The 22926-nt window shown below is 44.8% G+C and overlaps 3 protein-coding genes across 3 annotated transcripts in view; all 3 read right to left on the bottom strand.

The window, feature by feature from the left end:
- The window catches only part of chsy1 (chondroitin sulfate synthase 1), a 64486-nt gene extending 58230 nt beyond the window's left edge, over window positions 1-6256 (bottom strand). Inside the window, exons 1-2 of the mRNA XM_066648180.1 lie at window positions 5525-6256; window positions 1700-2195 (exon numbers count right to left, since the gene is read on the bottom strand). Coding sequence (XP_066504277.1) covers window positions 1700-2195; window positions 5525-5859 — 831 coding nt within the window. The 5' untranslated portion in view covers window positions 5860-6256. The remainder of the gene's footprint in view (window positions 1-1699; window positions 2196-5524) is intronic.
- A 2738-nt stretch (window positions 6257-8994) lies between these two features.
- Window positions 8995-14175, bottom strand: selenos (selenoprotein S). Its single transcript, XM_066647602.1, has 6 exons — window positions 13937-14175; window positions 13013-13141; window positions 12827-12933; window positions 12547-12636; window positions 12373-12445; window positions 8995-9955 (listed from the first exon to the last, which is right to left on the bottom strand). Exons 1-6 carry the CDS (start codon window positions 14031-14033, stop codon window positions 9873-9875), a joined length of 579 nt encoding a protein of 192 aa, XP_066503699.1. The 5' UTR covers window positions 14034-14175; the 3' UTR covers window positions 8995-9872.
- A 644-nt stretch (window positions 14176-14819) lies between these two features.
- Window positions 14820-21599, bottom strand: snrpa1 (small nuclear ribonucleoprotein polypeptide A'). The gene is made up of 9 exons (XM_066647480.1): window positions 21314-21599; window positions 20573-20720; window positions 19973-20051; window positions 18917-18963; window positions 18672-18774; window positions 17794-17873; window positions 17371-17449; window positions 17194-17287; window positions 14820-15343 (listed from the first exon to the last, which is right to left on the bottom strand). Exons 1-9 carry the CDS (start codon window positions 21393-21395, stop codon window positions 15162-15164), a joined length of 894 nt encoding a protein of 297 aa, XP_066503577.1. The 5' UTR covers window positions 21396-21599; the 3' UTR covers window positions 14820-15161.
- Between the last annotated feature and the right edge of the window lie 1327 nt (window positions 21600-22926).

Here is a 22926-nt window from a genome sequence, read left to right as displayed (position 1 = left end):
GAACAATAAAAAAAGCCACAGAAAACACGACATCACCGTCAAACAACCACCTCTGGGCTCTATCAATATTAATATTTATAAATTAACTTTAAAACTGAGGACAGTGGCCTGTAACGACTGACAGTGACAGGTGCTGTAAATAACACTGTAACATAGAAAATGTGTATAAAAGTAATATTGTTACTGAAACTTTTTATATTGCGATATTGATATTGAATTATTGCCCTGTTTTAATGACTGAAAAACTCGGATAAATGATATTTATTTATTTATAAATGTTTCACAGCACTGTGATGGTTTTGCTCCGTTGAATGTCTTCACGAGTTCATGCCATTTGTCTTTAAAGGATTATGTAAGAGTTATGTATTCATTCACTCATTCATTCGCTGAAACCTGTTCATCCAGATGAGGTTGATGTCGGATCTGGATCCTACCCTGAATCCCTGGGCGTGAGGCAGAGGAACAGACGATGAACAAAGCCCCATCCTTCAGTTCAACGTTATTAAAGTTATAATAAATGACTCGTTACCATATGTAAATAATATGTAAATGAGAGCCATATTTCGAAGCTAGGTCACGGATTCGCAGTGAAGGCTTCTACAAATCACCGCACCTGCTAAAGTACCACAAACAGGCTTTAAAACGATCATAAATAAGTAAGACACTGAAGCTCTGAATAAACCTTCCGTGAACAAATCAGTTTCTGCTGAACATACGGAAGAACTTCTTTAGACAAGCCTTTTGACACTAATACTTAAGCTGCCTTGGATTTACCTTTGACACTGATGGACACGAGAGCTTTACACACTGCCGTGCCCAAGTGCTTCTTCATAAAAGAGTGTTTATTAACACAAACACAGGCAGCTCTTTTGTGCTGAAAGGCTCATATCCCATTGAAAACGCAAACACACACGTATACAGCACTGGTATGTAAGAGCGCTGAGAGGGTTAATGGCTGCCAGGGAGCAAGGATGGTGAAGGGGGAGAGAAAAAAAAAGCCTTTTGCAAAAAGCTGCAACCTACAATTTTCAATCCACCAAATTGCAGTTCTGAGAGGTTGTTAAAAGGAGCTGATTTTAGAACAATGTGCACTAGAAAGCAAGAGCCTGCAGATTGGACTTTGGATTGCAGCAACACACTTTGCTTTGATCGCTGTAATGTGACCTTGTATTTCTGTCCAAGAACAAAATATCTCCTTATTGAAATAAAGGAGGCATTCTTTAAAAATCAGCTCGAAAGAAATGGTGCTCTGCGCGGCTGAGAAGCCTGTGATCAGGGTGTCAACGTTTGAGCCTTTTCAGTCTTTTGCTGGTTGACACTTTTACTTGCAAAATTGTGCAAAATTCAAAACCAGCATCACAACAGTGCTTCTTCGAAACTACCATCTGCCACATTCCTACAGGAGCTTTATCACTGATCGTTTGAATCTCTGGCTAAAACGAACCCCTGTGCCACCTACTAGCCCTGACTACATAACAAGCAGTTTCCTCACAGCCACAGCGCCCCCTTTGCTTCCTGTAGTGAACTGTAATTTGTCAGCATTAGAGAAAATGACCCCCAAAATGTACATTGATTCAATCTACATCTGCCCTACACTGAACCCCTTCGTGACGCTCGTATGTGTCAAAAGATGCAATACAGCTCAGGAGGCGATATGGCTTTTGTGTCATTAGTCACCCCAACGAGGCCCTTTACTCACCTCATACGACCAGACGCACTGCACCCCGGCAAACCGCCGCACACAGCGGCCCACCTCCACGTCTTCGTGGGTGGTGTACATTTCCTGCAGGCACTGGCGGATGTGAGGCACCATCCGTCTCAGCACCTCGCGACTCATGATCACACCGGGACCGCCCATGCAGAAGTTCTCCCCGGGCTCCAGGGCCAGCTTGCCCAGCTCGTCCCGAGCCCCCATGCCCGTCTGGCCCAGGAAAATGGCCTCGCTGCTGTTGAGGCTCCTCAGGAAGCTCTCCAGCCGGTCACTCTTAATGTAGACGTCATCGTCGGCGCGCATGAACCACTCGTACTGGTCCAGGTAGTGATCGTGCATGTACTTGAGCATCATGAAGGACTTTTTCTGCGGCGGGTAAGAGTCGTCTACATTCTTCAACGCCACGATGGGGATGGGAATTGACGTGTCGGAGCCTTCGCTGGAGAAGAACTCCACCTTGCCTGGAATTGTTTGGGCCCAGGTCCTGTAACACACACACACACACACACACACACACACACACATATATATACATTAAGTCTGACATGACCTGATCTTTTCCTGTAAGCCTTACAACCAACTTTAGCTGGTGTTACTTCTGAAATAAAGAGAACGTTGGTGCTTTTCTGCAGCGCCAGACTGTTCTCTTCTACAATGTGTTTGAACATTGCTGTGAGGATTTAACTGCACTAGAACATTAATGAGGTCAAGTGCCGACACTTTCCTAAAGTCAGGGGTGACCCAGAGAAATATATCAACCAGTTAGTGCCGTGGGGAACTGAATTTGTTTTTTATTCCAGCCTCAAACAGAGAAAACGAGGATTACAGAAACACCATTCATTGCGGATTACACGCAAGCACAGCGTAACCCAACACTCCAAGGCAAACCTGGATATGAAAATAAACTGTTATCTGCAGTCTCTATGCAAACAGAGCCTAAGCCACACTACAACATCAGGCTTATCTTTCAGAGCAACACTGCTGCCAAAGAGGTTAATCATAAAAACCTAATCACAATCTATTCTGGGAGCGATTCACGAGAAATTCAGGCTCATTCCAAAAAAATATTCTGTTTTCCGTCTGAGAAACAGGGAGGCATGTTCTCAAACTGCATTAGTGTGGCCCACATGACTGCGAAAGAAAAGACAGCACTGTTCGGACTGCATGCTTTCTTCACAAGCAAGAGTCTAATATTATCTCTTAAAACTCCAGAACCCCAGCTATTTAAAGGATTATTCCCAGCAAGAAACATCCTAGATAAACACAAAAGATCATTTTAAACGTTCAGACCATTCTGTTCACAAAGACCCCACAACTACTTTAGGATGAGATTGGCCTTTGTGGCTTTCTGCGTTCAGATACAGTTCAGAGACGACGTGGGATACGGCTGCACGGCCTGAAGCGACCCACAGACAGAGGTAGATGGGAAGAAATGACAGAGGCGGATAAACGAGTGGCCGTGAGCAAAGTGACCAAACGCACGTTGGACTTAAAAACCCACTCCAGTGAAAATCAAGCGTTAGCGCGTCATCGCGATGTTGTTAATGCTAGAAGTGCATCACGCACAAAATAACTGGTCAAAGTCATGGCTGAGCATTTCCTCTTTGAAACTGCAGTGTTACAAATGGGCCGATTCAGGAGAGGATTTCTGAGGTCACAAAACCAAGGAGTAGTGCTGGGCGATATGAGCGCGAATCAATATAATGATTAATTGTTCATTATACCACGATTATGATTAATGAACGATTATTTTTGACTCTCAGTTCAGTGACGAGGCTTGCGTTGTAAATATGCTCCAGAATTAAAGCTGGGATCGTTTTTCTAACGTTGCTGGGAGCGTGTTCCTCTCTTGTATTTTGAGCACAGTCATCTTAATTATAGTCAATACAGAGCACGTCCAAACCACACACGCTGTATTTCTCTTTGGTACAATCTGCTTGAGTCACTCGGTCGGCCTCTGCGTTTAGTTTGCTTCCATGTGGCAGATAGGGGGCAGGATCATGTGATTACAGCTTGGTAGCGTGGTTTTAAAGGGACAGTACGTGAACACACAGCGGGGACACAACAGAATAAAAATAACTGATGTAATTGATATAGACAAGATTATGTCAATTAGGAGTTCTAAAGGTCAATTTGGATTAATTTTCGATTAATTGCCCAGCCCTAATAATGAACCAAAGCAGTCATCATACATGCAGAGTGAGGTCTGTGCACCGGTAATGTAACAGAATACTCTTAATTCGGGAAAGAATTTCTAAATTTGTAATTGAGAAATACAAAGTGAAGCTTTTAGGGGTTTAAACAAAAGTTTGGAATGATTTTAAACAGAATATTTCAGGGCAGTTTTTAAACCATGGTTTTGAGGGTGCAGTTTCAAAAAACGATTACGTATCATGACACGATATTTTTGTCATATCAACCACCCTTTAACATACTGAAAAACCCTGTTTGAAACCACCCTTCCAGGCACTAACAAATTATTTTAGATATGATACACCAATCATCCTCAGATGAGTTACGAGGGTGAGAGATTCTCTTGAATTCTCCACCCAGGATTTATCTTTTTTTTTTTTTTGGCTTTGTTTCTCCTCTTGTCATACAAGCTAAGAATAAACCACAAGAAATCATCATATCACCACATTCCCGTGACAAATCTGGACTAAACGTATTTCTGGTCATTCCAAAGAGCTTTTTAAATGTTCCTCGGTATCACGACTTGCCTCCCATTCACACGCTGCCTAAAGCCTTGCTTTTGTCCCAACCCCCTTCTTTCAATCTTCCTTTATTTCCCCTCTTTCTCACACCTATACCCCACAGCTGAGCCACCGTGGGGGGAAAACCAGATTATCTCCACTATTCCCCATTCATTTACATATCTATTTACATTCCCAGCACTTGGCAGACACTCTTATCCCCGGTTTTACAACCCTAATCTGTTCCAAATGGGATAACGTAGGGCTGGGTGTCCTGCCGAAGGATTCCTTCAGACAAAGAGGTAAGCTTCCCCCGAGCAGGGAACTGAACCCCAGCCCATTACCTCACTACATAAGCCAAGCAAGGTCATTCTGGCCTAGTGTCTATCGATGCAGCCTTAACATGGAGGCTACGGTGATCTTTTCGTCATAAGACGATAAAAAACATAGTAGTGCGAAACGGAAACACGTTAAACTCATTCATAAGACGAACAGTGGGCGGCCAGACAACTGAAACTGACCGTTTAAACGTGGAGTGGGGTAGGATTTCACAAAAAGGTCTTCTCTACTGTATATTTATGAACAACTTTTTCCACATTAAACACGTTTCAGCACCGAATGCTGCTTTGCTATTGTTCTCCACTTCTTTTCTCAAAATGTGACTGAATCTGAAAAGATCCAAACTGCTTTCCTCAAAGCCCTGTTTTCATGGGTTATTAAAAGCCAAAGTGATAAACACGGTATTTTTAATGAGATTTACCACATTTTAATTAAAATATGCCCAGATTTTCACCTCTTTTGCTCATATATGTGCACTTTTTCTGTTCTGAGTCCCCCCCCCCTCCACACACACACACACACACACACACACACACACACACACACACACTGAATAAAGCCTTGCCTTTGTGGGGTATAACATTAGAAAGACAGTCTTGGAGCTAAACAGTGAATATCTGTTTTCATTCCTTCACGTTCCCTCAAGATATCTCCCCTCTCTTCTGCTGTGTGAACGCCTTCTCCCTCACCGTGAGTCTGTCCCCCTCTTCCCCACAGCTGCCTTGCTTTTGTTCCCCCCTCTTCCTTCATCTTCCCGATTTTATCCCTCTGTATTTCTCACCTATACGCCGCCACAGCTCTGTTATTCAGGTACTTCTGAGCCGTCATAACGCCGACGAATAAGAAATGCCCCGCTTTACGAGCCTCTCTCTCCGGCGGCGGAGCTCCATGCTCCTGCGGCGGCGGTGGCCACATCAACAGCCGGCTGCAGCCCCCCGCCGCTCCGCTGCCCGCACCTCCCGCGCCCCCGGCTCCCACGCCTCCGCCTGCGGTGCGCTTGTGCCCGGCTTTATTCAGTTCCGCGGCCCGCGGCAGAATGAGCCTGGAAGCCAACGTGAATCCGACCACCAGCCCCAGTAGGACGCTGAACCAGGCTCTGCGGGTTCTCCCGGCCATAACACACTGCTGCTGCTGTTAAAACCCCAACACCTTCCTTCTTTATTCGTCTCTGCTCTAGTCGGCTCCGGGACCCGTTAGACTGCGACTGAGTGAGTGTCGTCGCCCGGCTCCAGCGCTCCGAACGCGTTCTCTTTCATGACAGAAGCCGCCGCTGTGGCGCTCCGGCTCCGACTCGCTTACTACCGCCCGGGCGCCACATGCCCGCCTCAGAGAATCACAAACTCGGACTGAAGATCCTGAATCACCCGCGGTTTCCCTCTCCCGGCCTGAGAGAGGCGCTCCGCGGCTCCAGCACCGAACACTCCGGGGCTCTGACACGCGTTCACAGCCAAAGCACTACGCTGCTTCTTCTCTTCCTCCGCCGCCGCCGCTGCTGTGAGTTAGAGCCGCAGCCGAGAACAGCGCCTCTTACAGGAACCGCAGCACAGGGCGGAGGAATCGCAGGGCAACTCCACCCACCTCTCAGATTTTATACATAGTGACAGTTGATGGTTACTATCGCTACTTCTACTCCTCACAAGTATAAACCTCACCTCTCTACTAACACTAACACTACAACTACTGATAATACTACTCTTAACTACCATTACTAATACTCCTAATAATAATAATAATAGCTCCAGCAACACTATATCGCCACAAACAAATTAAAAAATGATAAGCTTAAAGTAAGTTTAAAACATTGTGGTGTGGCGCGGCTAAACGCCTCCATTTTGTTGATCCTTGTGGACAATAATTGTTCCTAATTTTCAATGCCATTTTATATTACTTTGGTGACTCTTCGCGTTTGTTTTTACTGTGGTTTTTAATCACCACCACATTCCTGCAGTGGAGTGTGTGTATGAAATGGACACAGCGCCATCTACCACACTACCACCAGCATTACAGGAGAATGATTCTTAATTCATTATGATAATATAGAAAATAATAATAATAATAATAATAATGGGAGAAGGGAGATCATTAAAAAATAAATATTAACAGAAGGAAACAAACACCCTCTTTATTTCTGTCTTTACACGGTGTGAGAGAGAGTACACACTGCCCCCTAGTGTTCTGCACATAGAATGAGGGACATGAGGAAATAAAATAGCTCCAATAATGAATCAAAGAAAAAATCATTTTCCGTGGTCGGTTTGGAGCCTGTTTATTGGCTCGTGGGGCATGGTCTGGGTTTACTTTCTCCTCCACAACAACAACAGAGCTCCATTTCTGGAAAAGTTGGGTTGGATTTTTTTTGTGAAAGCAATGAAAAGAAGAGTCAGTTATTAGTTAAATATTCCCCTGAACTTTTAATTAACACAACAAAGGTAATATTTTCCATGTTATATTTGTAAATATAACAGATTTTAGAATTTGACGCCTGTAGAACATTCCAAATAAATGTGGACAGGGCCAAGAGTGAAAAATGTATAAACAATTGAAGTTCTGACACTGAGTGGGTGGAATGGTAACAGATGAGGAGGAGGGTAATTTCATTTGGATGAAAATAAGTGTCCATCATAGTTTTAGAAGATTACGGGGCATGGCTCATCACTTTGAGGCACATTTATGAGAGAAGGCTCCAGGGCTCTAAAGAGAAGCAGCTCTGGGTTGTGGAAGACTGGAGGAAAGTAACATTCAGCGATGAATCAGACTCTGTTTCAGTCACGGAGACGATGCTGAAAGGTTTGTCAATGTAGAAAACACTGTTTTTTAATAGTAAAGACCATGCCTCAAAAGAAATGAAGCACAAACTCAGATATTTATTCATTTATTTATGTTTGACGAATTCATCATTTCTTCCTTGACTTAATCATTCATCCATTATCTGTAACCCTTATCCAGTTCAGGGTCACGGTGGGTCCAGAGCCTACCTGGAATCATTGGGCGCAAGGCAGGAATACACCCTGGAGGGGGCGCCAGTCCTTCACAGGGCAACACACACACACACATTCACTCACACCTATGGACACTTTTGAGTCGCCAATCCACCTACCAACGTGTGTTTTTGGACTGTGGGAGGAAACCGGAGCACCCGGAGGAAACCCACGCAGGCACAGGGAGAACACACCACACTCCTCACAGACAGTCACCCAGAGGACACCCACGCAGACACAGAGAGAACACACCACACTCCTGACAGACAGTCACCCGGAGGAAACCCACACCGACACAGGGAGAACACACCACACTCCTCACAGACAGTCACCCGGAGGAAACCCACGCAGACACAGAGAGAACACACCACACTCCTCACAGACAGGCACTCAGAGCAGGAATCGAACCCACAACCTCCAGGTCCCTGGAACTGTGTGACTGCGACACCTACCTGCTGCACCACCGTGCCGTCCTTAGTCAGATAAAATAAAACATTAAATAAAACCATTTAATTGACTTAGTTTTCCTTCACAAATCCAGAATCTTCGTCTTTTAAACAAAGTGTTTGATGTCATGATCCGGTTTCTGTATTTGCTCCAAAGTAAAAGTCTAGAAGATCCTTTTCTAAAGGTGAGGAACCTGACGTCTGGCAAAAAATGGTGATGTGTTCTCTGCCTGACAACATTTTACCAGTTTTATCAGATGCTTTTGGCCTGAAACATGTTTTTTTTAAACGCTCTCAGCTCAGAGAGGTACATGTAGAGCGTTGTAAAATTAAAGTGTAAAATCTCAAAGGACAAACAAGTTCACAGCAAATAAAAAGTCTAGATTGGTGTTGAAAGTATTATAAAGAAATGAACCCGTTTCTCTGGTGAACCATTTCACATCAAACTCACCTCTCAACAACTCTTACGTGGACGTTACGGCAGGGAATTTTACCCCAGTGCCTGTCTTTGTCATAGTTCACTTTCATTTTTTCACCAGAGGCGACCTCTAGTGGCCGAGCCTGTGAACCACATCAACAACGACAGATGGCGCCGTTCCCCAAACAGGTTTCCTCCAACAGAGAAAGCACTTGTGCTAAATCAATTATATTTAAATGACGTTATTTGAAAAATAATTATAGATAAAATTAATGACATTTGTACTGGTTAGAAATTTAAATAAATCCCCTACTGCCCCTTTAAGGTTTACTTTAATTCCCGAATCCTGTTTATTTCCACAAAATATTTCACGCTGGTGTCTGCGAATAAGAAACGAGACGTGTGCCGAGTAAAGCTCCTTTAATAGTGAAATGTGTAAAGCAAATACAATCAAATCAAAGATATTTCATATCGATCCCGATCTTGTCTCCTACATAAAAAAAAAAACAAATATAATTCGAGAGGAAACTAATCCTCACAGGGAAGTGCCCCTCCAGGTGAAGGTCAGATTCTCTACAGAAAACGATGACTTTAAAACCCTACTACAGCAGCTTTCTGAAAGCCCTGCACACAGCACAGCAATGTAATGGTTAATGTGTTCAAAACAGCACCACAGTCACAACTGAAAATCATCAGCCAACCCCACTGGTCCGAGGCCCTTGGGTGAGGAGGCATCATTAGAAGCTGTCGCTCCGACACGGACGTTATTTTCTTAAATCCTGTTACGAGCAAGAGCTGATATTCACAAAGCAGGCGGACAGTTAAAGGGACGGTCCGTCCTACACCTGTTTTAAATGTTACCGCACTTCCACAACTCCACGGACCAATGATGGAAAGCCTCATTACCCCTCGACCCAAGTCTTGGCATCGTCTTCATCCATCAGTGTTCATACAACCACTGGGAATGCCGAATCTTACACACGTTTTATCATTTTGCAGCCGCTAATTCGCATTAGTTTCTGTAGTCGGTGCCGTCCCCCTGCTTTGTGACTCTGCTCTGATGAAGCAACTAAAATCTGAAACAACAAAACAATTAAAAACAGACGAGTTTTCAGTGAAAGTTGAGGAAAAAAAAAAAACTACCGAATCTTGAATTACGCTTAAATGGCGTTTACTGAACCATGACGAGTGCTGACAGCTTCATTCAGTTGCTAATCGTGTGCTTCTTTGCCTGAGGTCAGAAGGTCAGTGGCGACTAGCACCGGGTCCCTCTGACCTCCTTTAACCTCATCCTCCGGCTGAAGGCCCTCTTCGGCCAGGCCTCCAAGAGCAGGTTCCTCCTCCTCCGTCACCACTCAGTGGGTTATAGCCTAAAACACACAAACACACAGCGATAAGACGTTTAATTACATTATTCTCAATCGTGTGGTGAAATGATACTGACACCTAGAGGCCAGGATGTGTTAGAAATGCTGTACTATTCAGGGACTACACGGCACTGAAGGAGTTACACTTTGGATAAAAGAACGTGGAAAAGTCAGTGCTCATGCCTTAGCCCACTTTAGACTAGGTTCTGACAGGAAAGTTAGTCTTAAAAATGCCCCGGTCTACGACTAAACTCAGATTTCATTCTGGAGTCAGTTCCACTCTTTGACAAATGACCGAAATAAAAATGGCCACAATAACTTTCATAATCAAATTAATTTATTCATTCATTCGTTCATTGTCTGTAAGCGCTTGTCCAGTTCAGGGTCGCGGTGGGTCCGGAGCCTACCCAGAATCACTGGGCGCAAGGCGGGAACACACCCTGGAGGGGGCACCAGACACAGGGAGAACACACCACACTCCTCACAGTCACCCGGAGGAAACCCACACAGACACAGAGAGAACACACCACACTCCTCACAGACAGTCACCCGGAGGAAACCCACGCAGACACAAGGAGAACACACCACACTCCTCACAGTCACCCAGAGGAAACCCACACAGACACAGGGAGAACACACCACACTCCTCACAGACAGTGACCCGGAGGAAACCGACGCAGACACAGAGAGAACACACCACACTCCTCACAGACAGTCACCCGGAGGAAACCCACGCAGACACAGAGAGAACACACCACACTCCTCACAGACAGTCACCCGGAGGAAACCCACGCAGACACAGAGAGAACACACCACACTCCTCACAGACAGTCACCCGGAGGAAACCCACGCAGACACAGGGAGAACACACCACACTCCTCACAGACAGTCACCCGGAGGAGACCCACGCAGACACAGGGAGAACACACCACACTCCTCACAGACAGTCACCCGGAGGAAACCCACGCAGACACAGGGAGAACACACCACACTCCTCACAGACAGTCACCTGGAGGAAACCCACGCAGACACAGGGAGAACACACCACACTCCTCACAGACAGTCACCCGGAGGAAACCCACGCAGACACAGGGAGAACACACCACACTCGTCACAGACAGTCACCTGGAGGAAACCCACGCAGACACAGGGAGAACACACCACACTCCTCACAGACAGTCACCCGGAGGAAACCCACGCAGACACAGGGAGAACACACCACACTCCTCACAGACAGTCACCTGGAGGAAACCCACGCAGACACAGGGAGAACACACCACACTCCTCACAGACAGTCACCCGGAGGAAACCCACGCAGACACAGGGAGAACACACCACACTCCTCACAGACAGTCACCCGGAGGAAACCCACGCAGACACAGGGAGAACACACCACACTCCTCACAGACAGTCACCCGGAGGAAACCCACGCAGACACAGGGAGAACACACCACACTCCTCACAGACAGTGACCCGGAGGAAACCGACGCAGACACAGAGAGAACACACCACACTCCTCACAGACAGTCACCCGGAGGAAACCCACGCAGACACAGGGAGAACACACCACACTCCTCACAGACAGTCACCCGGAGGAGACCCACGCAGACACAGGGAGAACACACCACACTCCTCACAGACAGTCACCCGGAGGAAACCCACGCAGACACAGGGAGAACACACCACACTCCTCACAGACAGTCACCTGGAGGAAACCCACGCAGACACAGGGAGAACACACCACACTCCTCACAGACAGTCACCCGGAGGAAACCCACGCAGACACAGGGAGAACACACCACACTCGTCACAGACAGTCACCTGGAGGAAACCCACGCAGACACAGGGAGAACACACCACACTCCTCACAGACAGTCACCCGGAGGAAACCCACGCAGACACAGGGAGAACACACCACACTCCTCACAGACAGTCACCTGGAGGAAACCCACGCAGACACAGGGAGAACACACCACACTCCTCACAGACAGTCACCCGGAGGAAACCCACGCAGACACAGGGAGAACACACCACACTCCTCACAGACAGTCACCCGGAGGAAACCCACGCAGACACAGGGAGAACACACCACACTCCTCACAGACAGTCACCCGGAGGAAACCCACGCAGACACAGAGAGAACACACCACACTCCTCACAGACAGTCACCCGGAGGAAACCCACGCAGACACAGGGAGAACACACCACACTCCTCACAGACAGTCACCCGGAGGAAACCCACGCAGACACAGGGAGAACACACCACACTCCTCACAGTCACCCGGAGCAGGGATCGAACCCACAACCTCCAGGTCCGTGGATCTGTGTGACTGTGACACTAACCTGCTGCGCCACCGTGCCGCCCAGAAAAAGATATTCATACTATTAAAAGCAAAAGACACAGGAAAGCAGTAATGTACCACTGCTGCGAAGGGGCTTCTTGTCTGTTTTGGGCTTCAACGCTGCGGAGGAACTGGCGGCCTCTTCACTGCTCTGTGACAAACCAGAAACAGAGAAGATAAAGAAGTCAAGGCTTTCCATTTCATGCTTTAATCCCCAGAATTCAGGAGTCAGAGATCACTGCGAGAGCTCACTTGTGCAAGTTTTGCATTCCCTTTGTAACTTTTGCCCTCTTTCATGCTCTCCCACATCTCAATTTTCTGTCGTCTCTTCTCCTCCTCCACCTTGAAGAGGAGAAAACAGAACTCTTACACATGGTCTACAAGCTGTTATTATTATTATTATTTATTAACCACTATAATTATATAACTATAAATACATATAAAGTGGTAGTACACCAAATAGCTGTGACAACGAACCCTTTCTCACAACTGTGGCAGAGATTTTGAACATTTCGGTCGAATTGACCCTCACCTTCTGCTGCTTCTCTCTGAACTCTGCAGCTTTGGCGTCGAGCTCTTCTTGCATTCTCCGCCGAGACGCCTCCAGAGCCTCCTGACGTCTCACCACGGACACGGGGTCTGGGGATGGGAGAGATTAGTCTGCTTAGTTTGTGTGACGTTTGTCTTTTAGAGAATGGCTTATATTCTCAGAACTGACCTTGGCTAGCTGCCGAGGCCGAGCTGTGAGCCCGGCTCGGTCTGTCCTTACTGAGCTGCTGAATGAGGAAATAAACTCCTACACCCAGCACTAACAGGCACCACCCATAATCAGAGAGAAATGTGGAAACTGCAGAGAAACAAGGTGAACATTTTAGAAAACACACAGTAGACAGCTTCTGTTTTTCTAGAAAATAATAATACAATACAAGACGTTGGAGAACGTGTCTGTGGATTTGATGGTACGTAGCCATGAGAACATCAGTGAGGCCAGGTGCTGGTGTCAGATGATTAGTTCTGGATGGAGCTCCATGGTTCCGGAGTGTGTGTGGGGTTTGCAGTAAACAGAATGTGTTTCCTCATATCCCTGTGACCCACCTGCTGACACTTGGTATTGAGCGTGGTGGTCAGGGGGCGTCTGGATACCATTTAAACATATAATCATCAGTTATTCTAAGACATCTAGACAACGTCATGGACACAAATGGTTGATTAATGCACAGTAAAGTCTGTGAATGTGGTTAAAACACAATTGACTCCATACTCCCTACAAAGTGCAGTTCAAATAAGTGTGAGTTGTGGATTTGTTTTATGAAATGTTAAACTAAATGTCAAGGATGGAACTGCATAAACATGTATATATTCCACTGGCTATGTTCGACAATACACGCCCGGTCCGGATCAGAAACCTCGATTTTAATAAGGAGCCTAGTGATAGCTAGTACACTAAGTAGGGAGCAATGAGTCAACTGAGACTCCGAGTCAGCTAGTAAACAAACTGAATAACGAATCATTTTACAGGCTTCACACACATTTTCCGCTTCTGAAAGCTATTTATTGTGGAGTTTAGGACCTGGGTTAATAATAAAGCCATTAATCCAGAGCCCAGACTTTATTAAAGTGACAGTAAGTGCTGTTTTCCTACCCGTGGTTAGAAGGAAATTCAGATCCTGGTTCTGTAAACTCCCCTCTCCTTCTGCTCCCGCCGTTCTGATATCAGCGGCGCCGTTATCGGCCTCCATCTCTCACTCACGCGGACACTGTTTATCACAAAACACCCTGGTTTCTTCGGCGTTTACACCGCGCTGAGGAGGAAGAAGACAGCCCGCCGGCGTCGGATAGCCATATTCGGTTTCTTCCTCAGCTCAAAGATGACGTGGAACATAGACTTGAGAGGGCGGGGCCTTGGCAAGATCTCACATTTCATTGGCCGGTCGCCAGAATATTTTATGCAAATACGTTTTAACGGAACCAATCAGAAAACAAAACTAAAAGGCGTCATTCTCGGCAGGAAACATGGCTTCTGGTGTGCGTAAGTTTGCAAACACGTACACACTTCGTCATGACTCTCTCTCTCTATATATATATATATATATTCTCTCTATAGCTGCATAATTCTACTTTTACTTTTGTATTTGCTTCGTGCTTTCAGTGAAATTTGATAAGAGATCAAATATTATTGAATAACAATATTAATTTAGGGGCGGCACGGTGGAGCAGCAGGTTAGTGTCGCAGTCACACAGCTCCAGGGGCCTGGAGGTTGTGGGTTCGATTCCCGTCTGTGAGGAGTGTGGTGTGTTCTCTCTGTGTCTGCGTGGGTTTCCCAGTCCAAAAACACACGTTGGTAGGTGGATTGGAGACTCATAAGTGTCTGTCCGTGTGTGTGTGAGTGTGTGTGTTGTCCTGTGAAGGACTGGCGCCCCCTCCAGGGTGTATTCCCACCTTGCACCCAGTGATTCCAGGCAGGCTCTGGACCCACCGGTCCTCTCTCAAAGTTTTGATGACACTGAACAGAGCCCGGTTTAACACAGTATCTACCCAGACTTTATTAAGAGTGCTTACATTTACACAGTTATTTTACACAAAGCCACAGAATTAAGAGTCAGCTGCTCGTGTAGAAACGTGGTAAACTCTAAACTGAATTAAACACGGAGGTCTTAAAAAAAATATTCCACAGCCAGGGCCTTTGGTTCACCCATGTCTAAACTGAATGAGAAAATCACTGAAACACATCTACTCCATCTCAAAGAAACCGTGATTACACACTCCGGGCGCCCGCGATCTGAAAAACTTTACTTGATATTTACAAAAAACAAAAGCCGTTTTATTTAAAAATAAAATGAAACAAAGCTACACATGAATAACCCGACTATGATCCATTAACATGCATGTCTTCCTCCATGTGGTTCTCCCCGTCCTGTTCCTCTCCATGACCCTCGTCCCCTTCCATTTCTTCAGCGCCAGCTTCATACATGGTCACAGACTCCTGCATCCCTCTCTGCAGCTCCTCCTCCTCCTCCTCCTCTTCCTCTTCCACCATGCTCTGAGCTCCTGAAGTGTTGAGCAGATAAAAAAAGTCAGTGCAGCAGTGTGTTCTGCCCTTCAGCGAGATCCGCATTTACAGCACACACTGTACTTTTTCAGGAAGCGGTACCAGAGCACAGCTCAGTGAAGACGGACCCGCTGCACTGAGCTCAAAGAAAAAATCATTTTTTTCACATTCAGAATATCAGCCACCACGCTGTAATACGACAATCACGGTCCCACAGCCTCAAATGTTCATTTGTCCAGTGATATTTTGTGATGACCTCTTATTTCAGAATGTAACAACTTTATAAAGTGTCTTTCCCCCAAAGCTTCTAACCCCTGCCTCTCTGTGAGGAAACAGGATCACAGCCATCATCCAGTGGCCAATTTATTTCATCAATCTTTCATTAAATGTAATCAGGTGCTGATGGAGTTCAACTCGAGAGGCAGCCAAGCCTTAAGCCTTAAGGTTAGAGAGCCTGAGAAATTCAATTCCCATGACCACATGTGGCTGGCAGCCCACCCCCCTGGCTGTGTGTGTGTGTGTGTGTTCGCTTCCCCTAGTGTGAGTGCCTAAAAGTAAAGTGGTCACTAGTGTGTGTTTAGTTTAAATGCAGGATCTCAACTTGATTTTCCTTAGAAATGTACTATTTTAATTGTTGAATTTCATACCTTTACGCTACACATTTCTGTTTGGGGAAAGATAGACTTACTCCTGAGACTTAAAGGCTAAGCACCACTTAATGGACCTCCATGAATATTCCACATTATTGTAGTGACTGACAGATATAAGTATGAATTAAAATGAAAATAGCAGCTTAATTTACTTTAAAACTGACAATTTTATTAAATTGACGGAAAAACCCGAGCTCTCTACGGAAATTCTCGAACGCGACCGTGACGTCACTGGTGGACAACAGCCGAACAACGCCGCGGTAAAACACCGTTATGACTGACTGTTATGACGGTATCTAGCTAAATAACCAACATTATTCATGACAATAGCCTAGCAATAAGCTAAACTCAAATGTAGAGGTACCGTTATTCTTGTAAATGTGATCGAAGTCGAACTCGAATTCATCCGACACTATAAACCCCCGTAATGTAGCTACGTAGCCGAGTATAATCTGAGCACCGAGTTTAGCGAGTCAAGCTAACGTTAACTAACACCAACTAAAACAGGCGAAGTGAGTGTCCTTACCCTGTTTACCTCCATGTTACAGAGGCTCTTGAACACCTTTCGTTGGTGTCCTTACATGCCCATATTGTTGGAAAAGCGCCAGTGAAATGAGCTACAGATAACGGAGTGAGCGGATGGTCCTTTCCAAAGTGCCCGTTTAAAGTGGACAAATGTAGTCCATTTTCTGGATATTTTGGGATCTTTGGGCCATTTGTTCACAGATGTCCCACTGTACATTGAATGATTGCAGCCAAAAACAACACACCTTTTCCTCATTTTGCATTAAATTAAGTGCAGCTTCTAGAGTGTTGTCCACCATCTACGTCACAGGCAAGACGCCTATTAGAGTTTCCCAACACCGTTTGGGGGGGGGACCAACGGTCTTTTAAACCTTATTCCTTCAATTAGTAAGAAATAACATGTTTTCTGACTCTCAATAAACACAAGTTAGGAACTCAAACTCCACTGTGTTTATTTGTTTGACACTTTCATAGACCTGCTGCTTAGCCTTTAACATTTTTGGACAACATCAACCTGTATTCAATCTAGAAAATCTGCAAAATCCTGAAATGCAAAGCATCCAAAGTAACTCTCGCTGTCACTTTGACTCTGTAACTCTTCCTAAATGTCCCGAATAAAAGAGAAGTCTGGATTAGTGATGATTCACAGGTTGTGGTCACTGTTTGCCCAGTACCTTGTCTGTTTTCTCTTCCAGGGATCTGTCCGGACTGCAGCAGGCCCTTCAGCCTCTCCACCTCGGCCAGGGACGTGGCGTTGGCGATGGCGTTCTGTGGGAACGTGATGGTCATTTAGCAAAAACAATACAGCGCTGTATTAATCACACACACAAAAGAATTTTAAAATTCAGTGCCTTGATTGCTTCCACTTCAGCCGCAGAAGGTCCAGTCCTCTTTTTGTCAGCAGCCTGTAACCCAGCGCCCGGGGTGAACCTAAAACACACATCCAGCCAAACACAACTTATTACAGACTCGTCCACCACAGAGCTGCTTCTCCAGCCTTCCAACCACCGTCCTTCCAATCAGAGTGTAGTATCTTGTGTATCTTATCTGTTGTTAATAAACTGATACAAAGAGAGAAGTGCCTTGAGCCAGCGCTCCTGGAAAACACTGTGTCTGGGTTTTAGTTTTTGAGCTTTTGCTTTTTTAAAAGAAGCCAATTCTGATGAACTGCACCTATTCCAGGCGGAACCCAGAGTAAGTCATGTAGTTATAACCCAGTTCCATGAGTCCAGTGATTCACAAGAGCTGAGCTCGATCAAGGAGTTTCGTCTTACGTTTTCGTGCGCTTGGCAATATCCTTTGCAAGCTGAGCACCCCGTTTGCCTTTGAACAGTTTCTCAGCCTCTTGACGTTCCTACGGCGATACATCACAGGGTTAAAGTGAAAGCTGACACAAAAACAAACACTGAAATCGACCGGGACGAGTTTCCTTCAGTGTGAAACATTCAGAGCCTAAAGCTGCTGCTGGGGTGTGGTCCCAAACCTGAGATCTAGAGTGTGATTTCTTAAATTCTACACGTTAATAAACACTGGACAATGTGGAGAGAGCTGCGGGTCACTGTACACTTGCTTTTAACAATGTGGGTGTGCATACTTCACCTGCACCAACAGCACTACTTTCACGTATCTCCAGGATTAAAGGCTCCATCCTCTAGATGGCAGCTTAGAGCTGATAAATCCCCAGGCTTCACCTCTACATTAAAGAGCTGAGCCTGGATTTGTACCACCGGCCTAACAGCAAAAAAGGGTGGCAGTGCCAATGCCAAGACAGTCGTGCCAAAACATCACTGGTCATAGTGAGGTCTACTGCACCTGCAGTTTATGATGGTACCATTTCATTTTAATTCCAGAGACTAACTCTCAAAGCATCAAATACACAAAAGGAACACATGGGAGAGACAGATATCTGATGCACACGACATAAAAGCAAATATACCGTGTCCTTGACATGCCACACACCTGAGAACATACTTCACTGAATAAGACGCTCAAATTCATGCTGAGACAGTGACGGGACTTAAACACTAATTTAGTTTTTGATGCTGGGCTCACATCTGCTTTGCCTTAACCCTTTTAACATTTTATATTTCAGTGTTTCCTTACTCTACTCATCTCAACGAATCTGAAAGAAGGGTTCAGAGGTGTACGGTACCTTTAATTTCACCTTCTGGAAGTCCAGAACCCGGATTTGTGGAAGTTTGTTGATGACATAGAGTCTGTAATGCTTCTTATTAGTTACTGGGTTCCTTAAAAGACTGGAAGCAAAGAAAAATATATATTTAGATGCTACAAAAATGCTTTTTCATGAAGTTTCATGAAATAAAGAAAGGACTGATCATTAACACCCCTACGCTGTTTGGAAAAAAAAAAACAGTCCAAACTGTATAAGCACTGTACCTGAGAAGACTTAAGGTCTTCACTGTAGCAAGAGGATCCAGATCACCCTGTGAACGAACAATGAAAGGTTAATTAAACATCATGAAAATAAGAGGCATTGCAGAGCAGGTTATTTTTTTAAATGACAGTTCATCAATGTTAATCAAAGACTTACGACAGCAAACGATTAGAATAAAAACAACTGGACACTTACAAAGCTGCCACATGCAGAACAACAAGCTAACACCCGCGGTGTTGGGAAACTCTAATAGGCGTCTTGCCTGTGACGTAGATGGTGGACAACAACTCTAGAAGCTGCACTTAATTTAATGCAGAATGAGGAAAAGGTGTGTTGTTTTTGGCTGCAATCATTCAATGTACAGTGGGACATCTGTGAACAAATGGCCCAAAGATCCCAAAATATCCAGAAAATGGACTAAATTTGTCCACTTTAAACGGGCACTTTGGAAAGGACCATCCGCTCACTCCGTTATCTGTAGCTCATTTCACTGGCGCTTTTCCAACAATATGGGCATGTAAGGACCCCAACGAAAGGTGTTCAAGAGCCTCTGTAACATGGAGGTAAACAGGGTAAGGACACTCACTTCGCCTGTTTTAGTTGGTGTTAGTTAACGTTAGCTTGACTCGCTAAACTCGGTGTCTCAGATTATACTCGGCTACGTAGCTGCATTACGGAGGTTTATAGTGTCGGATGAATTCGAGTTCGACTTCGAATGAATGAATGAAGAATAACGGTACCTCTACATTTGAGTTTAGCTTATTGCTAGGCTATTGTCATGAATAATGTTGGTTATTTAGCTAGATACCGTCATAACAGTCAGTCGTAACGGTGTTTTACCGTGGCGTTGTTCAGCTGTTGTCCACCAGTGACGTCACGGTCGCGTTCGAGAATTTCCGTAGAGAGCTCGGGCTTTTCCGTCACTTTAATAAAATTGTCAGTTTTAAAGTAAATTAAGCTGCTATTTTCATTTTAATTCATACTTATATCTGTCAGTCACTACAATAATGTGGAATATTCATGGAGGTCCATTAACTGGTGCTTAGCCTTTATCTTACCAGTTCTTGGATGTTATTACTTGTGAGGATCAGTTCTTTCAGACTTGGTAAAGACTGCTCAAGGTTCTCCCCGATACGACTGTGAAGATATAAGGGAAACATCAGAGAAACAAAACTTGAGGAATATTCCTTAACTGTAACATAGCAAAAGAAACCCGAGAGCCTGTCGAGTCTAAACAGCACTAACGTAGATAAACACACGGCCAGTCGGCTTAGCACCAGAACACAAGAACATGCAAATCCACTAAAGCTTGGTTGGCTACTGGTTTCCTTCACTCCTCCAAAGGTTTCTGCAGTGCTGAGACCAGAGCAGCAAAGACTGAGGCTCCCTTCTCCCTACTACAGCTCAGCGGAGCATCACAATGACTTTGAAGCTGTAATTTTAAGGTAAAACTAACCTAGTGTTGGTTTAAGAGACAGAACGTGAATAACTTAAGGGCTATTATTTTCTGGGTTTGTTTCTCCTTTACTTTGTCTGTTTTTAGTAAATGTTCTATTTAATGTTGGGTATTTTCTGACTATGATTCCATAAAATAAAATTTTCTGATCCTAAAAAAGAAACAGCACCCTGCAGTGCTCTTTGTCTCTCGCCCCTCTCACCAGATGCGGTTGTTGTTCATCAGCACCGTCTTCAGCCTCCTGAGCAGAGGAAACCCGTCCAGTTTTCGGATCTCATTGTCAGAGAAGTCGATGGTGTCGAACTGGTCCAGAGTGGCTCCGAGGTTCTCCAGCACGGGGATCTTATACCCTGAGAAACACAGAAACAAACCTTTATCTAGGAGACAAACAGCACGTGTGATGTCATAATTAAACACACAGTTACGTTGATTCAGCTACAACTCTGAGGAACTAGGGGTTTTAATTTAGCTCATTTATTGTGTTACTGTGGACCAAAAAATCACAAAAAACGGTCTAAATCCCCGCAGTAAAGGGTCAGCACTGAACACATTTTAATTTTAACACTTTTGCAAAGTTTTGAAAAGATCCACATGATTTCACCGCAGCGACTGAATCCGATATTGATTCTGAACTGCTCTAATCTCTTAATTAGAATGACAGCTGTAATTTAAGTTTTCATTTCAGTTGAAGAGGGGCATTAAAATGAGACACTGGGGATAAAGAAGCTTAAGACTCGTTATATTCCTGATCTTTCTAAAGATTGTTATAGGAGACAGTACAGCACTAGCTAGAAACAAAGGAGAAATAAAAGACACCGAAAGCAAGAAACACAGAAATAAAGAAAGGAAAACAAAACAAGAAAGACTCTAAACAAGAAAAAAAATCCCAGAAAGTAACACAACGACGGAGCGAGAAAGAATAAAGAATGAAGCAGTGTTTCACCCCGGAGGTCGAGCTCTCGGTCCCGGACGGGGTTCGTGTACTGAGCGGCTTGCTCTATTAACTCCGCCGATAACTTCACCATGTCGCTCTGTAGCGTTACAACAAACAAACAAAGAAAATAAAAACGACAGAGAATAAACCACTAAACGCGGAGTTCCACTTTTTTGCAGCGGCGCGAACACACAACACACACGCTGCCGCCGGGAAGTGGACAATCAGCGGCTACAAACACAACGACTCCCCCTGCTGGCCCGGAGGACTCCTTCTTCCTGTATTCTTCTTCTTCTTCTACTCCTCTTCCTCCTCCTCGTCTCCTCTCCTCTCTTCTCTATGCTATATTTCTGTCTGTATTATGTAATGTTTTAAACAGGGCTGGTACAGCGCGATAAAGTATATTAACTATGTTTTCCTTTATTTTTCTTTCGTTTCTTTGCTGTGTTTTTCCGTCTCTCGTTCTTTCTCGATGGTTTCTTTGTTTTTTTTGTCTTTCATTGCGATTTATTTGTTTAAATACGTTTTTATCTAATACATTTATAACATCCACTTACGATTTGACGAAGGCACAACTCAAAGTAGAGCTCATTTACTTTAGTTTTAAAATCACATTATATTTATTATAAAATGTATACTATATATATATTTATATAAAACTATATAAAATACATTAAAAGGGTGTAATTCTGGAGCATAAAATCAAACCGATGGAAATTAAACAAAATAATCTACAAAATAAATGTGGGAGACAGATATTTTCTGGTGGAAATATATATACATATATAAGTAATATAAAATTAATAAAAGACAAAATCTAAACAATAAATATTTTAACGATTTTAATTAGGAACATACGGGGGTCGGACAATGAAAGTGAAACACCTGGTTTTAGACCACAGTAATTTATTAGTGTGGTGTTGGGCCTCCTTTTGCGGCCGATACAGCGTCAGTTGGTCTTGGGAATGACATACACAAGTCCTGCACAGTGGTCAGAGGGATTTGAAGCCATTCTTCTTGCAGGATAGTGGCCAGGTCTCTACGTGATGCTGGTGGAGGAAAACGTTTCCTGACTCGCTCCTCCAAAACACCCCAAAGTGGCTCAATAATATTTAGATCTGGTGACTGTGCAGGCCATGGGAGATGTTCAACTTCACTTTCATGTTCATCAAACCAGTCTTTCACCAGTCTCGCTGTGTGTATTGGTGCATTGTCGTCCTGCATTGTCGTCCTGATACACGGCACCGCCTTCAGGACACGGTGTTTGAACCATTGGATGCACATGGTTCTCCAGAATGGTTCGGTAGTCCTTGGCAGGGACACACCCATCTAGCACAAGTATTGGGCCAAGGGAATGCTGTGAAACAGCAGCCCAAACCATCACTGATCCACCCCCATGCTTCACTCTGGGCATGCAACAGTCTGGTGGTACGCTTCTTTGGGGCTTCTCCACACCGTAACTCTCCCGGATGTGGGGAAAACAGTAAAGGTGGACTCATTAGAGAACAATACATGTTTCACATTGTCCACAGCCCAAGATTTGCGCTCCTAGCACCATTGAAACCGACGTTTGGCGTTGGCGTGAGTGACCAAAGGTTTGGCTACAGCAGCCCGGCCGTGTG

This window comes from Hoplias malabaricus, chromosome 16, assembly GCF_029633855.1.
Source record: "Hoplias malabaricus isolate fHopMal1 chromosome 16, fHopMal1.hap1, whole genome shotgun sequence".
Taxonomy (NCBI): domain Eukaryota; kingdom Metazoa; phylum Chordata; class Actinopteri; order Characiformes; family Erythrinidae; genus Hoplias; species Hoplias malabaricus.
This window is presented reverse-complemented; position numbering and strand designations above follow the sequence as displayed.